At 38.5% G+C, this 17500-nt stretch overlaps 2 protein-coding genes across 2 annotated transcripts in view; one reads left to right on the top strand and one right to left on the bottom strand.

The window, feature by feature from the left end:
• Positions 1–17500, bottom strand: part of LOC137650234 (43 kDa receptor-associated protein of the synapse) — a 626772-nt gene that overhangs the window by 516154 nt on the left and 93118 nt on the right.
• LOC137649497 (uncharacterized protein SPEM3-like) lies at positions 1262–1990 on the top strand. Its single transcript, XM_068382480.1, has one exon. It carries the CDS (start codon positions 1262–1264, stop codon positions 1988–1990), a length of 729 nt encoding a protein of 242 aa, XP_068238581.1.

Consider the following 17500-nt stretch of genomic DNA (forward strand, 5'->3'; position numbering starts at 1 on the left):
AAATTTTCTTCTCGGTATTTTGTTACAAGACAATCAAGATGAATAAGCAGCTCCCTTTGCTTTTGACGGCAGTCATCAATACTTGTCAGGGCCAGTAATGCAAAACATCACATGATAGCAACTCTCTCTCTCTCTCTCTCTCTCTCTCTCTCTCTCTCTCTCTGAACAAATGTTAATAACATCCCATTCTCGAATTTAGTGCATAGGAAAAAACAAATATATATAGCTCAAGGTGCAGAAACAAAAAACTTTCCCAATATACAATATGTGAAAAAGGTGAAGCCTGAATATCTTCCTCAAGGAATCCACTACCACTATGTATACATACACGAGCACTTCACGGGAAAAAAAAGCTTGAATACAAATATTCCCAGGAGGAGTCGTAGCATTCCAATATCATCAATATTCATTGTCATAAGAAGATCTTTTCCAATTGCATTTTATCGGGCTGAATGAGGGACTAAATGCAGACTCCTACTTTTCTCAACCTATTTCTCAAACAGTCTAGGAGCAAGAGACTTCTAGACATACGCACACACTCAACTTCATTGTGTATTTCAATCCATACACAGATTGTCCAAACCTATAAAAAAAGGTTAGGATGATTGGTCTCCTAGTATGTTATTGTCCTTAGAATATTTCAATGGTTCATTACTTCTCTAGTAGCTTATTTATTTACTTATTTCCTTTCTTCTCTTGGCTATTTTCCTTGTTGGAGGCCTTGAACTTATAGCTTTTCAAACTAGGGCTGGAGCTTACCAAATAATAATAAGAATAAAATACGTCTTGTTTACATTTCATACAAAGATTAATGTTTCCGCTAGCTTCTGCGCGTTTCTCATACATACATGCTGAGATGACGGCATCCCCTCTCACATTTTCATTTCAATACACAGGATATAGCTCTTTCCCCTTTTCTACTTTGATTGAAACTGCAAGGAAAGATCTCCAAATATATTTCCCATGCACCTGCGTCTTAGTTGCGTCCTTTTCTCCGTACACATAGAGTAGGGAGGATCCTTATTCAAACAGTTCTAGCTTCTCCCTCAAGCAAAGAAAGGTTTGCAATATAGGGTATCTAATTAATAGCCTTCCTCCTTTCCCAACGCTTTGCAACTAGCATTTCGATTGTGGAAGATTATTGGAAACGTCTCTGCCTGGTGATCTGCCGGACTGGGGTTCAAGTCAAGCTCAAGCTCGATAGTTTCTTGTAATCCTTGCACGTCAGAACACACCAGCCGTCACACCAGTGCGCGTCCGAATGCACCAGCTGTTACACAAGTGCACGTCCGAACGCCCCAGCCGTCACACCAGTGCACGTCCAAACGCACAAGCCGTCACCCCAGTGCACCTCCGAACGCACCAGCCATCACACCAGTGCACTACCGAGCACACCAGCCGTCACACCATCACACCAGCACACGTCCGAACACACCAGCCGTCCAACCAGTGCACGTCTGAATGCACCAGCCGTTACACAAGTGCACGTCCAAACGCCCCAGCAGTCCAGCAGTGCACGTCCAAACGCACAAGCCGTCACCCCAGTGCACCTCTGACCGCACCAGCCGTCACCAGTGCACGTCCAAACACACCAGCCATCACACCAGTGCACTACCGAACACACCAGCAGTCACACCAGTGCACGTCCGAACGCACCAGCCGTCGCACCAGTGCACGTCCGAATGCACCAGCCGTCACACCAGTGCACATGCGAACGCACCACCCGTCATACCAGTGCACGTCTGAACGCACCAGCCATCATCCCAGTGCACACAGACGTACATATGAATGCGCTAGCTGGCACACCAGTGTGCCCCTGAATACACCAGCCATCACGCCAGCGCCTGTCCGAACATGTCAGCCATCACAGCAGTGCAAGTTTAAACGTGTCAGACAACATGCCATTGCACGTCCCAACGTCCCAGCCATCACGCCAGCGCAGGTCCGAAGACGTCAGCCATCACGCCAGAGCGTTGTTCTGTACATATGAAGCTCATTCTTAAGTGGGAGGAAGTCCCCTTTCCAACTGGCTGGAAAACTTTACCTGGGATACTCAGAATTTGTGCATTTTGGGTGCTGAAAGAGTTAAGGATCATACCACCACGTGTAACAGTGGCTTAATAATACCAGCGGGTCCACGGCCCTAGTTTGAAGGGTTGCTCTGAGCCAAACATCTCTGCCGTAGACCTGGCATATGTATGTAATGGGATTGCCTGAATCATGTCGTATGGTATACTGATTCATTAGCAGCCATCACCTGGGCCTCCCTGGTCCTAGCTTGGATGGAGAGGGGTCTTGGACGCTGATCGCACATATGTATACATTTACATAGTGTGTGTATGTATGTATGTAGTATGTATGTATGTATGTATGTATGTATGTATGTATGTATATATATATATATATATATACATACATACATACATACATACATACATATATATATATATATATATATACATATATATATATATACATATATGTATATATATATATATATACAGTATATATATAAATATGTATATATATATATATATATATATACACATACATATATGGTCAGTCTGTAAGGCATTGTCCTGCTACCTAAGGCATTGCCAAAGTCTCTTGCCTCTGCCATTCATGATCGACCTTTAAACTTTTAATCAATTCCGATGGCCCCAAAGTGAAGAGGAATTTGATCGAGTTGACAACTAGTTGCTTCGACCCTTCAATTCAAAATGAACTATTAGTTTCTGCCTAAATATCCTATCATCACCCAGGGATTAGATGAACACAAGACACCAGAAGCCGATTGACTTTTGCTGTAATTATTCAACCAATCAATGAAGCGTATCCTGCGGCACACCACGGAACATACAGGCCCTCAATGACTCCTTGCTACAAATGTTTTTATTTTCCAGTTCCTTTAGGTCCTTCCAACATCTTCAGCTACATTCTTCCAGTGCCAGTTTTCTTTCTCTCTTGTAAAGATCAAAGATTAAAGACCTCTCTGGTAGACAGGCCTCTTCCACTTCCACTTGTACAATTTGATAGATTGCTCAATGGGTTTTATTCTTTACACTTCTGTTCACACCCGTTAGTCACCTTTCTTGGCCAAAATATATCATGGACTACTAGGCTATTGTGATCCTAAATAAAAAACAGAGAACCTGGTGTACGTTCTCTGACCTTTGTTGCTGTTACGCCATGTAATGCAAAATCAGAACAGAAAGTATAAGATATCTAACCTCTGTTGCTATGACGCCAGGTTTTACCAATACCTAAGCCTAGAGCATATAGTAATTGGCCTTTATTGTTAAGTAGTTACATAACTCTATAAGACCAGGGCAGAAAGAACATATAAACATAAAATCTTACTTATTAAGAAATATGAGCGAAGAGAGACGGAGGAGCAACGGAATGTACCGATTTTTTAAATCTCTCACTCAAAAGAATATTAGGAAGATTAAATAGAGACCAAACACTGGGAAAATAGAAGTTAGTCGAATATTAATGGAAATAATGTATCCCATAAAGCCAGCATTCTGATAATCAAATTTTCTTGATATAAAACAGAGGGACCTTTTTCTATCCGCTAATTGCCAAAGAATTTTTTTACCGTAACATCAAAGGAATCCGGTTAAGAAACAAGATTAGTTTAAGCTGTTTATTTCAGTTTCTAAGATAACTAGATCAGTCTTGGCACATGGATTAAACTAGTACAACACATTGTATGTAGCACCATAATTAAAGGTAAACATCAAAGAAAAAGGTTCAAAGAACTTAGAAATTAGTCTCACAATAGTAATCATCATCATCATCAACTGTCACTATAAACACTAGTTATTTACCTATATCTGAACTTCTATGGTGTGTATCACTGTCCCTTTGATATTAAACTTATTGGATCTATATGATAATCTCTACACTCATTTCGTACCACAATTTTCACCTATTCAAACAAAATGAAAAATGGTTAATTTAATGGAACACTAATTAAAGACCCTACAATACGAACCAGAAAAGAATAATAAAAATAACCAAAAATTGATCAAATAGAATCTTAATTGATTGTAAGAAGTACTGTAGCAACAATTAAATTCAAAATGTTTCCATAACCATCACATTTCCTGTATGATATGAAAAAAGCACAGATTAAACCATATGATTTTATATCATTTGTCGTCACAAAACGCATGGTCCAACTTTCAACAGCACGAACGCTACAAGGAGAATCTTAGAGCCCCCTACACCCCACCCAGGCCTCTGAAATCATTTACTTCATCAACGTCTCCCCCACCGCAATAACATCGTTCTAACATACGACAGCCACAATGCGTCTTTCCCAACGGCGCCACTTCTAAATTAACAGGAGTTCCTAAATGCCATCTCTGACACATCAAGGGGCTGCGTCCAATGGAATGCACCTAGTCTTTAAATGCACAACCCATCAGACACACACCTCGACGCCTTCGCCTAACGTCATTCAAAACGGGTTGAATTACACATGTTTGTGGCAAGAGGAAAAAACTCTCTCTCTCTCTCTCTCTCTCTCTCTCTCTCTCTCTCTCTCTCTCATCATAATAGTCAGTACTACTTTTCATTTTATTTTTATTCATGATGTGATGGTGCACACGTATCAGCATCATAATTGGATATAATCAAGGACACATACAGTATGTGCATTCGTCTACATATATTTACCTCATTATAATTGCTATTACACCAGGCATATAAATCCAGTAATAGGGCTGGTTTTTAGTTATATCATTTAAATTTCATATATATATATATATATATATATATATTGTGTGTGTATGTGTGTGTGTGTGTGTATAGTAACATGAGTATTCATGAAGCTAAAAAAAGAAGCAGTTAAAATATTTCTTTCATAGCGTTACAAAAATGATCATATACCCAAACAAATTTTAGAAAATGGAGAGAGGTGGGGAAATGGTCTGAGAAAAGCTACAGTTGACATAACACTGATGCATCGTATCTTCTCTGTAACTGCCAGTAACATATCGAGACCTTCCCGATACCATCAACGTTCTCTGTATAGAATTTTCCTTCAATAATTTCAGACAGAAATGATTGACATTGTATTTTTTTCCTGTTTATAAATTTCCTGCATAATATAAATACAAGACTACAATACTTGTATATATACATACAGCAATACAATACAAACACATAAACACGAATAAATGTACATGAATATATATGCATATATATATATATATATATATACATATATATATATATATATATATACATGCATATATAATAACACACACGCACACACACATTATATATATATATATATATATTTATATGTGTATATACATACATATATATGTATATATACATATATAATATATATATATATATATATATACATGCATATATAATAACACACACGCACACACACATTATATATATATATATATATATATTTATATGTGTATATACATACATATATATGTATATATACATATATAATATATATATATATATATATACATATATGTATATATACATACAGTAAATATATGTTTATATATATGCCTATATTTGTGTATATATATACATATATATGTATATAATATATATATATATATATGTATATATATATATGGATATATATGTGTGTGTGTATATATATATAAAATTTATATATATGCATACAGTATATATATATACATACATCTACATGTATATAAAGATATATATAATTTATCTATAACAGAAGTGTGTGGTATACGCTACTTCGTATTTTTTTGCGTAAACACATTTGTACACATCTCTTGCTTTCATAAATTAAGATTGTACTCTAAAGCTAACAAGAAAGCTAGTATTTTACTAGAGAGAGAGAGAGAGAGAGAGAGAGAGAGAGAGAGAGATGGGGGGAGGCTTTCAATCATGCTGAAAGATTAGGTTAATGGTGCACACTTCAATAGTAGGAGTTAGTAATTAGTGCAAAACCTGGTTGCGGCATTGGTTGTGGTGAATTCTGACAGAAAAATTGGTTAATTTGAGCACATTCTGGTGGCACGATTGTTTAACACAAATCCTGGCAGATAGATTGGTTCAATGGTGCACACTACGAAAGCAAGATTGGTTTCTTGGTACAAAAGCTTCCTTTGGAATTTGGTAATTATTATACACTGACAGAATGACTGATTGACATGTAAATAATTGACTAATTGATGCAAATTATATCAGCAGGATTGGTTAATGTTGCAAATTCCAATTACAAAATAGATAACTTTATGTACACTGGCAGCAGAATTTGTCAAATCTGACGGCAAAATTTATTAATATAAACACTATTATTATTATCATTGATTAACTGGTTATTTAACAGACACAACCTCTTGCGGTGACATTGGGTAATTGACGCAGTCTAGAGAGAAATTTGTTTAAATCATAAAGACTGTACCTGTATTATTAGTCAATTAACGAAACGCCAAGCGGAAAATCTAGTAAATTAACACGAGCTCAACTAGCATATTCTACCGCCATGATTAGCCTAGTGTAGCAAACTCTGCCTGCACAATTGGTTAACTCAGGGCAAACTCTAGTGGTGGCAAGAACAGTTAAGTGACAAGCTCTCTTAGCATGATTGGTTAAAAGAGTTAACTATAACGTTAGGATTGGTTAATTAAAACAAAATCTACCTGCACGATTGGTTAATTGATGGTAACGCTAGCGGCAATAATACCGCAGAAATGAACTCATGTGACCCTTGAGTCCATTTTACCTCAACCAACGAAGTTGGAAGGAGGTTGTGTTTTCGCCTCTGTTTGCGTTTGTTTGTGTGTGTGTGTGTTTGTTAGTGAACAGCTTCCTGGCTCCAATTTTAATCGTAATGAAACTTGTGGGGATCACCTGTTATGTAAAAAGCTGGAAATGATTAAATTTTGGAAGGTCAAGGTCACGGTCAAGCAAAATGTCCGCCAAATTCACGTAATCAGCCATAAGTTTGTACATCGTTATCACAGACACTTCAAACTTGGTTCATATTTGAGTGTATGAAAATCCACGCCAATTAATACATGTTAAGGTCAAACGTCAAGGTCGAGAAATAAGCTGCCGCAGCGGAGGTCTGCGTTCTAATGAGTACCCCTCTAGTTATCTAATGATTCCATCATCCCCTTCCTAACTTTTTTTCTATAGACGTTTATTTCGAGGTGATGTTAAAAGACCAAGAATATTCAAACGTAATGTTATATTTAAGACTTTAATAGAAGCTGTATTACTTATGGCATTGCCCAGACAATTTTCTTCTATATTTAAACCAGGTACAAAGTCAGATTTAGCTCTGTTCAATTTTAGTATCTTTTGTAAATTCATTTATTTTTATCCTGACTTACAAATTCATATAAAGCAACTTTTCATTATTTACTATGAGAGAGAGAGAGAGAGAGAGAGAGAGAGAGAGAGAGAGAATTTTAGTAGAAATACTGCCATCCCATAAAAATTAGCAATCGAAGATCCTAAATTCACCTTATTCATACCGAGGAATACACTCTCTCTCTCTCTCTCTCTCTCTCTCTCTCTCTCTCTCTCTCTCTCTCTACATCAGTGAATGGCCTTTCCAAATCATCAAGTATTTCAAGACTCCAAAAGGTAAAACTCAAAAAAAAATCCGCACTTTCTCAGTAGATACGAAAAATCACCAAACAGAACTGGAATATTTATAAACAGATGAATTAAACGAAAGCTGACATTACGTATGAGAAGAAAAACACTAAAAAAATCAAAGATTTATGTTTCGTTAACAATAAAAGCAAGCATGCATTGGATTTAAATATCCTTACTCTCCCTCATGCAAATAATGTCGTAACTCCAAAATCCGGAAAGACAATACCATTCTAGTAATTGTGGACAATCTATTTCCCCTTTCTGAATACTCCTGCAAGCCTTGCCAAAAGCTTCTGGGTTTATCTGAAACCCCAACTGTCTTCACCTCCAGGAACTTTTTTCTTTCGTCTCAGAACTTTCCGCCAAAGCGCCAAAATGATGGTTCCCATCAAGCAATGCTGCAACTTGGTCCCCTCATGATTGTTTCTGTCCTTCTAAACAAATAATAATTTTTTAAATTCATAATCCCAGATACCCTGAATTCTTCATCTATCATATCTTTTACACATGTGGAATCAGCATTACTAGTCACCCAATCTATGACTGGTGCTTTTCTTCATCTGCAAAGCTTTACAATTCTGTCCCTGCTTCTTTTTTTCCTTAATTCTGGCAATCTCTTCCAACAAGAGGCAAGGGTATAGATTCCCCTGTGGTTGAGCTCCACCAGCCTTCCTACCTTTTCCGGCTTTCTTGTTCTCTTCAGCAAGGATTAAGGAAACGTTTGGTGCTTCATTCCATTAGCCTTTAATATTCAAATAAAACATAAATTTCTATAGCAAGTGAATAAAACATCCTAAACTTCTATAGCAAGTGAATAAAATATCCTAAACTTCTATAGCAAGTGAATAAAATATCCTAAACTTCAATAGCAAGTGAATAAAACAATATAAACATCTATAGCAAGTGGTTTACAGCCTCTGAACAAGATTTTAATCTTTAAATAATATTCATTTACGAGATTGAACGTAACTCTCTTTATCTAAAAGTACCATAATTTTCTCTTTAAGTTCCCTAGTATTTTGTTAATAATTCCGTTGATCTGAGGAAGAAGCTCATCTTCCGAATCGACTACTTAGCATTAGTCAGACTATGATATGATGTATATTTTACACTGTGGAAATCGCAAGTCCTCGCATAAGCCATGGTGGGACTGGGCACATTTTCAATGGTTACTAATGACATTGAACGAGAAAAAGTTTCAAAAAAATTGTAAAACTAATTGGAGAGCAAATTGAAACCAAAGATAAATGTATATATGAAGCTGTAGAAGACATAGAAGAGCTAGTTTTTTCTCTCTTTATCCGTGTATTTTCATTAAATAGTTTCCGATTAACAAAACCTTAACGGTTAAGCACAAATTTAAACTTAGTATAAAATAACAATACCAATCACAGATTTGATTTAGTAAATCAGATTTTAGATTTAGTAAAATCAAAGGTAATGGGGAAGGACGTGTTTGCCACACCTAGGCAGAGGCAAAATTGCCCAATAAACAGGAGAACCGAACGAGTGATACGTTTGATAGTAGATCGCAATATTTATTTTAGTTGTCGAATAAAATAACGAAGCGAATACTCCATGGAATGAAGTTGTCAGAAAAGACCAGTGGACAGTTGTTTACGAGAATATAAAGGTAAAAGAGTCGTGAACTGTTCAGGAGTGAAAGCTCAATAGGACGGACAATCTAAGTTATTTTTCTACTCCAGTGACGCACCATTTCCCCCACGCAACCCCCCCCCCCCCCACAAAAAAAGAAACAAAAGAGGGGAAGAAGGGAAGAGCTAGGATAAAACGGAGAAACTTGACTATGAGGAAGGGGACGGACCTACTGGACAGCCTGCCTCTTGGTGTGAGGAGATAGCGGCTCTTATAAAAGCGTAATGCGTCTATGGCTGGATGCATCACCCAAGGGTCGCGGCTCTTATAAAAGCGTAATGCGTCTGTGGCTGGACGCATCACCCAAGGGTCGCGGCTCTTATAAAAGCGTAATGCGTCTGTGGCTGGACGCATCACCCAAGGGTCGCGGCTCTTATAAAAGCGTAATGCGTCTGTGGCTGGACGCATCACCCAAGGGTCGCGGCTCTTATAAAAGCGTAATGCGTCTGTGGCTGGACGCATCACCCAAGGGTCGCGGCTCTTATAAAAGCGTAATGCGTCTGTGGCTGGACCCATCACCCAAGGGTCGCGGCTCTTATAAAAGCGTAATGCGTCTGTGGCTGGACGCATCACCCAAGGGTCGCGGCTCTTATAAAAGGGTAATGCGTCTGTGGCTGGACGCATCACCCAAGGGTCGCAGCTCTTATAAAAGCGTAATGCGTCTGTGGCTGGACGCATCACCCAAGGGTCGCGGCTCTTATAAAAGCGTAATGCGTCTGTGGCTGGACACATCACCCAAGGGTCGCGGCTCTGTGGCTGGACGCATCACCCTAGCATCGCGGCTCTTATAAAAATGTAACGCATCTGTGGGTGGACGCATCACCCTAGGGTCGCGGCTCTTATAAAAGCGTAATGCATCTGTGGCTGGACGCATCACCCAAGGGTCGTAGCTCTTATAAAAGTGTAATCTCTCTGTGGCTGGACGCATCACCCAAGGGTTGAGGCTCTTATAAAAGCGTAATGCATCTGTGGCTGGACGCATCACCCAAGGGTCGCGGCTCTCATAAAAGCGTTATGCGTCTGTGGCTGGACGCATCACCCAAGGGTCGCGGCTCTTATAAAAGCGTAATGCGTCTGTGGCTGGACCCATCACCCAAGGGTCGCGGCTCTTATAAAAGCGTAATGCGTCTGTGGCTGGACGCATCACCCAAGGGTCGCGGCTCTTATAAAAGCGTAATGCGTCTGTGGCTGGACCCATCACCCAAGGGTCGCGGCTCTTATAAAAGCGTAATGCGTCTGTGGCTGGACACATCACCCAAGGGTCGCGGCTCTGTGGCTGGACGCATCACCCTAGCATCGCGGCTCTTATAAAAACGTAACGCATCTGTGGGTGGACGCATCACCCTAGGGTCGCGGCTCTTATAAAAGCGTAATGCGTCTGTGGCTGGACCCATCACCCAAGGGTCGCGGCTCTTATAAAAGCGTAATGCGTCTGTGGCTGGACACATCACCCAAGGGTCGCGGCTCTGTGGCTGGACGCATCACCCTAGCATCGCGGCTCTTATAAAAACGTAACGCATCTGTGGGTGGACGCATCACCCTAGGGTCGCGGCTCTTATAAAAGCGTAATGCATCTGTGGCTGGACGCATCACCAAAGGGTCGCGGCTCTCATAAAAGCGTTATGCGTCTGTGGCTGGATGCATCACCCAAGGGTCGCGGCTCTTATAAAAGCGTAATGCGTCTGGACGCATCACCCAAGGGTCGCGGCTCTTATAAAAGCGTAATGCGTCTGTGGCTGGACGCATCACCCAAGGGTCGCGGCTCTTATAAAAGCGTAATGCGTCTGTGGCTGGACCCATCACCCAAGGGTCGCGGCTCTTATAAAAGCGTAATGCGTCTGTAGCTGGACACATCACCCAAGGGTCGCGGCTCTGTGGCTGGACGCATCACCCTAGCATCGCAGCTCTTATAAAAACGTAACGCATCTGTGGGTGGACGCATCACCCTAGGGTCGCGGCTCTTATAAAAGCGTAATGCATCTGTGGCTGGACGCATCACCCAAGGGTCGCGGCTCTCATAAAAGCGTTATGCGTCTGTGGCTGGATGCATCACCCAAGGGTCGCGGCTCTTATAAAAGCGTAATGCGTCTGGACGCATCACCCAAGGGTCGTACCTCTTATAAAAGTGTAATCTCTCTGTGGCTGGACGCATCACCCAAGGGTTGAGGCTCTTATAAAAGCGTAATGCGTCTGTGGCTGGACGCATCACCCAAGGGTCGCGGCTCTCATAAAAGCGTTATGCGTCTGTGGCTGGATGCATCACCCAAGGGTCGCGGCTCTTATAAAAGCGTAATGCGTCTGGACGCATCACCCAAGGGTCGCGGCTCTTATAAAAGCGTAATGCGTCTGTGGCTGGACACATCACCCAAGGGTCCCGGCTCTTATAAAAGCGTAATGCGTCTGTAGCTGGACGCATCACCCAAGGGTCGCGGCCCTTATAAAAGCGTAACGCGTCTATGGCTGGACGCATCACCCAAGTGTCGCGGCTCTTATAAAAGCGAGTAATGCGTCAATGACAGCGAAAAGAGAAAACCAGCTAATAACGATACACAGAACAAATTATAAAATATTATTCTCATTTTACTCATAAATAACATATTTTATTCATCTCAATACCTTATTGCTAGGATATAGAGAAATCCCCTAAATCTATTGCCGTGTTCACAGTAAGCCCTAATTTCCTCATAAGCGTGTGGGACGTTGGCCGTATTGACATAAGATAATTCCTAACTGAATAATTAATGAATCCTAATTCATCAGTATTCTATTATAGATAAAAAATACCTTGATATAAACGTTCACTGTATTGTACACGATCTGTAATCAACAATAATTACCATCATAGATATTTTGCATGTAATACGACTTTTTTTTATTCAATTTCTTCTGTATATGTACCCGGTGCAATCTCTGACACTTTCTATCACAAACATCTATATCAAACATTCATTTTTTTCAAACCTACCAGTTCTTATAACCAGACTATTGTTTACTATATAGTGGCTCGCAGGATGAGAGAGAGAGAGAGAGAGAGAGAGAGAGAGAGAGACTCATTAAGGTGGAAAATGCACAACACCATAGAACATTTTGGAGAAATATCATGGGTTAAATATTGGCCCCAATTTGAGAGTAAAAATCTCAGTGGGTATCACAGATTAACTCCTGGTCAAGCTCAGATATTAGATCTAACGAAATATAATATAAGGATTAATGGTAACTCGTCATATGTTAACTGAGTGAACGAAACGTTCTAAAACGGCCTTTTGTATAGATAAATCCACAAAAATAATACTGAAATTACACTGAAATTTCAACAGGGGACTATGAAGATAATTCATGCTGAATGCTAGGTTTCAATTAGCATCGTCCTTTTTGTAAGTTAATAAAATACAGCTTCCTTTCATACTTATGGATATGATATGAATATGGAAACAAAAAATAAGGAAGGAAATTTCAGCAGTAACATCCAATATCTCGCTGGCTCTCTCGTTCCACCAAAAGTGATATCCATAGAAAGCACAGTGAAAGACCACGTTTCGAATGGGGTTGAATGTAAGTCAACGCTTAGTAAAATGTGAACCATATATAAAAAGGAACTCTTTTGACTCGACGGCACCAAAAAGAGTGAAAAGGGGGAGACGAGCTCCCTGATAGGGAAGCAGCCGCATTTCTTTTCCTTGGCTTTTGGACTCGTGGCTTTGTCAATTAGGATATTTTATATTCAGCCACAAGATTCCACAGAGACAAAGCAGATGCTCAGTAAAGGACAGTCATCTACTTCAAGGGGAGCAGACGCATTCACAAGAGATGATCTCCCCAAGTTGGGTAAACATATTACTCTTGGGGGTCCAAAACCCGGTGACAATTTCCATTTAGTTAAACCACGCTGGGAAATCAAATATAAATATTCTAGTATCAAGAGATAAGCCTTGGAAGCACCAAATTGCATCCACCTTGGATTGACTTCCTTGTTCTGAAATACCATCTAGATTAGCATTAAATTAAGCAAGAATAAATGAAAGGTTTGGAGAAAGGCAAGAAGTAGTGGCTTCAAGGTTTAAGTGTCTTTTAATCCTCCAACGTGAATAGGTGATGCTATGACAACCAGTTATGGAGAACAGTCATTTAGCATTTAACGAATAGGAAGGTATACCTTGACACAATTTCATATTAAATTAAAGAAGATGTGTTGAGTCTTGGAACTGAACTAGCTCAGCGAAGAAGAACTTCCTATATTATACTCTGACAAGACTTACTGCGTAAGCCATCTGGAAATCAGAGCTGAATTCCCAACGAGATCCAACAGATCAACGACGAATAGATTTCGTTCTGCAGAGTTCTTTTCTTTCCTTGCTGAAGGGACAATGATGAAAGATGACGGGTAGTAGGTTGGTCAGGGCACCAGCCACCCGTTGAGATACTACTGCTAGAGAGTTACTGGATCCTTTGACTGGCCAGACAGTACTACATTGGATCCCTTTCTCTGATTGCGGTTCATTTTTACTTTGCTTACACATATACCAAATAGTCTGGCCTATTCTTTTCACATTCTTCTCTGCCGTCGTACACCTGACAACACAGAGGTTACCAAATAGTTCTTCACTCAAGGGGTTAATTACTACAGTGTAATTGTTCAGTGGCTATTTTCCTCTTGGTAAGGGTAGAAGAGACTCTTAGGTATGGTAAGCAGCTCTTTTAGGAGGACACTAAAATTCAACCACTGTTTTCTAGTCTTGGATAGTGCCATAAACTCTGTAACATGGTCTTCAACTCTCTTTGGTTAGAGTTCTCTTGCTTGAGGGTACACTCGGGCACTCTATTTCTATCCTGTTTCTCTTCCTCTTGTTTCTATGAAGTTTTTATAGTTTATGATAAATCTAATTTAATGTTAATGATCTTGAAACATTTTATTTTGATTGATATTACTTCTCTTCTAGTTTATTCATATCCTTGTTTTCTTTCTTCACTGGGCCATTTTTCCCTGTTGGAACCCTTGGGCTTATAGCATCATGCTTTTCTAACTAGGGTTGTAGCTTAGCTAGTTAATAATAATAATAATAATAATAATAATAATAATAATAATAATAAGCTACGATAATTAAATACATAATTTATTAGATGATAAACAGCGGTTATGGATGAAATGTTCGTTTCAATGGTGTTCGAAGGATTACTGTTTGAAGTCGTAAGTGTACTCAGTTGTCTATACGACAAGATGGCTCATCCAAATCTCATTTTCTACATCTGTTGATAGCACTCTATTTTAGCATAATACCATTCACGGTATTTGGTCAACATACTACTACACCTTTCAACCGATGTGATCATTTATGACTTAGATTATCTACGTAAAGTAACTTGCATTACATCATCATAAACAAGAGTACGAACAGTACAAAGTTCGAATCACATATACCTAGTTGTTCTAGAATTATATCCAAACCAGCAGATTTAAACTATAAATGGTACCATATCTCAACATTTTGTTAAGTTACACACTGGACATGTCTACAAAAATTCATATGCAAATATAAAATTATAATAACTCTCCGAAATGAATGACATGAAAGTAAAATAACTGGTTTATAAACACATATAGATTTGAATTAATCTCTCTAGAACGAGCTATATTCTCTCAGAAAAAAGATGAGCCTATTCGTTAAATAGCGCCAATGTGCCAGGATAAAAATCTTAGCATGGTATTATAATTTACCTGATATAAATTCAAAACTTTACTTCTTTATGAAATCAAAGTCAAATACTTTCACAGATTAATGAGTACTTATGAATATACTTGGCAAAGTTTCAAGTCTCACTTAAATTTTGTTAAAGAGCTTTGAAGCCATCCACTATCTCATAAGCATAGCTTCAGTTTAAAGTGTACTTAAGCTCAGCAAAGTTCAGAAGTTTTGTGCCAGCTTGTAACTTCTCCCATATATAAGAAGAAATTTGTTTCCTTCAAAATAAGCTTAGGCATAATTTCTTCAATATTTTTATTAACATTATTGTTACTAACAAGGTAGCAACCCCAATTGGAAAAGCAGAATGCTTAAAATATCTCATTTTAATTGTTAATTAGTTTTCTTGTAGTTTATTTATTTCCTTTCCTCCATGATCTATTTTTCTCTGTTGGAGCCCTTAGGCTTAAAGCAGCCAGCTTTTCCAACTAGGGTTATAGCTTAGCTTATAATAATAATAATAATAATAATAATAATAATAATAATAATAATAATAATAATAATAATAATACAGGCCTAAGGGCTCAGACAGGGAAAGCAGCACGGTAAGGAAAGAAAAAAAAGAAGTAACGACTAATTATAAATGAGAAATAAATAAGAATGATAAAACATATTAAGACCAATACCAACATTGAATAAATAAGTCATATATAAACTATGAAATGAGTATAAACACAACCTATTGAACGTCATGCAGCCATTTTAAAGTAAATGAAAAATGCCTCGATGTACTTCAGATGAGGTGAAAGACACTGACTTTTTGTAGTCTCAATCTACCTCAAGAAACCAAGACAAAATTTGGATCCCTCTAAGGAAATTCTTCAAGGGAAAATATATTTCAATGGTGTTTTTTTTTTTTGGCACATGTGTAAATTATATAATTTGTGATTGAATAAATATTTAACTTTTCAAGTTATGAATTTCACTTTTTGAGACTTTATATCAGCAGGAATTACTCTGAATAAACTCTTAATTTCCCTACAAAATTGTTATCGTCCTTGATTCCTTCAAACATGTGTACTGCCTTTGCAAATCCGCAGGGGATCAGAATTGCCCAAAAGTGAAATTAAATTAACCTCCATGAAATCACGCCTTAGACGTCCCCCCCCCCCTAAAGATAAGGATTTCCAATAAATTTAAATTCTCTTCAATATTGAGGTTTATTTTCATAAATTGCACAACACTGTATATCTATTTATCCTTTGAAAAGCACATAGGAAATTTAGAGAAAACCGACGTCAGTAGAAGAAACAAATAAAATGCGTCGTTCATGGAAGTCAAATATACTTAAAATCCAAGAAGGGAAACCATGTACATTATAAACAACCCCAATATTTATCTAAACGTTCCCAGAGCAACAAAGGTGCGTTTTATGAGGATATTTAAGACACCCTAAATCAAGGGCGGTCGCCCCCGAAAACAGGATCACTTCCCTTCTCGCCATCCCTACATTAAGCGGCACTCTCCACCTCCCTGTTAAAGCTTTCTAAAACATTATGCCTACTTTTCATCATAGCGATAAAGAAAGGCGCCTAATTTACATGTTATGTCTACTTTTCATCACAGTGGTAAAGACTGGAGCCAAATTTACAAGTTAGGCCTACATTTTATCATAGCGTTAAAGACAGGAGCCTAACTTACACGTTATGTCTACTTTTCATCATATCCATAAAGACGGCCTAATTTACACGTTATGTCTAATTTTATCATAGCGATAAAGACAGGAGCCTACTTTTCATCATAGAGATAAAGACAGGGGCCTAATTTACACACTATGTCTAATTTTCATCACAGCGATAAAGACAGGGGCCTAACTTACAAGATATGCTTACTTTTCACCATAGCGATAAAGACAGAAGCCTAACTTACACGTTATTCCTACTTTTCATCATAGCGATAAAGACAGAAGCCTAACTTAAATGTTGTCTACTTTTCATCATAGCGATAAACACAGGGGCCTAACTTACACATTGTCTACTTTTCATCATAACGATAAAGACAGGGGCCTAACTTACACATTATGTCTACTTTTCATCATAGCAATAAACACAGGGGCCTAACTAATTCATAATGTGTACTTTTCATCATAGCGAGATAAAGAGAGGAGCCTAACTTATACGTTATGACTACTTTTCATCATAGCAATAAAGACAGGAGCCTAACTTATACATGTTAAGTCTAATTTTCATCATAGCAATAAAGATATGGGCCTAAATTTACACGTTATGTCAACTTTTCATCATAGCGATAAAGACAGGGGCCTAACTAACTCGTTATGTCTACCTTTCATCATAGCAATAAAGACAGGGCCCTAACTTACACATTATGTCTACTTTTTCTCATAGCGATAAAGACAAGTGCCTAATTTGCATGTTATGTCTACTTTTCATCATACCAATAAAGACAGGGGCTTAACTTACACGTTATGTCTACTTTTCATCATAGTGATAAAGACCGCGGTCTAATGCGTCTCTCTC

This window comes from Palaemon carinicauda, chromosome 11 (genome assembly GCF_036898095.1).
Source record: "Palaemon carinicauda isolate YSFRI2023 chromosome 11, ASM3689809v2, whole genome shotgun sequence".
NCBI lineage: Eukaryota > Metazoa > Arthropoda > Malacostraca > Decapoda > Palaemonidae > Palaemon > Palaemon carinicauda.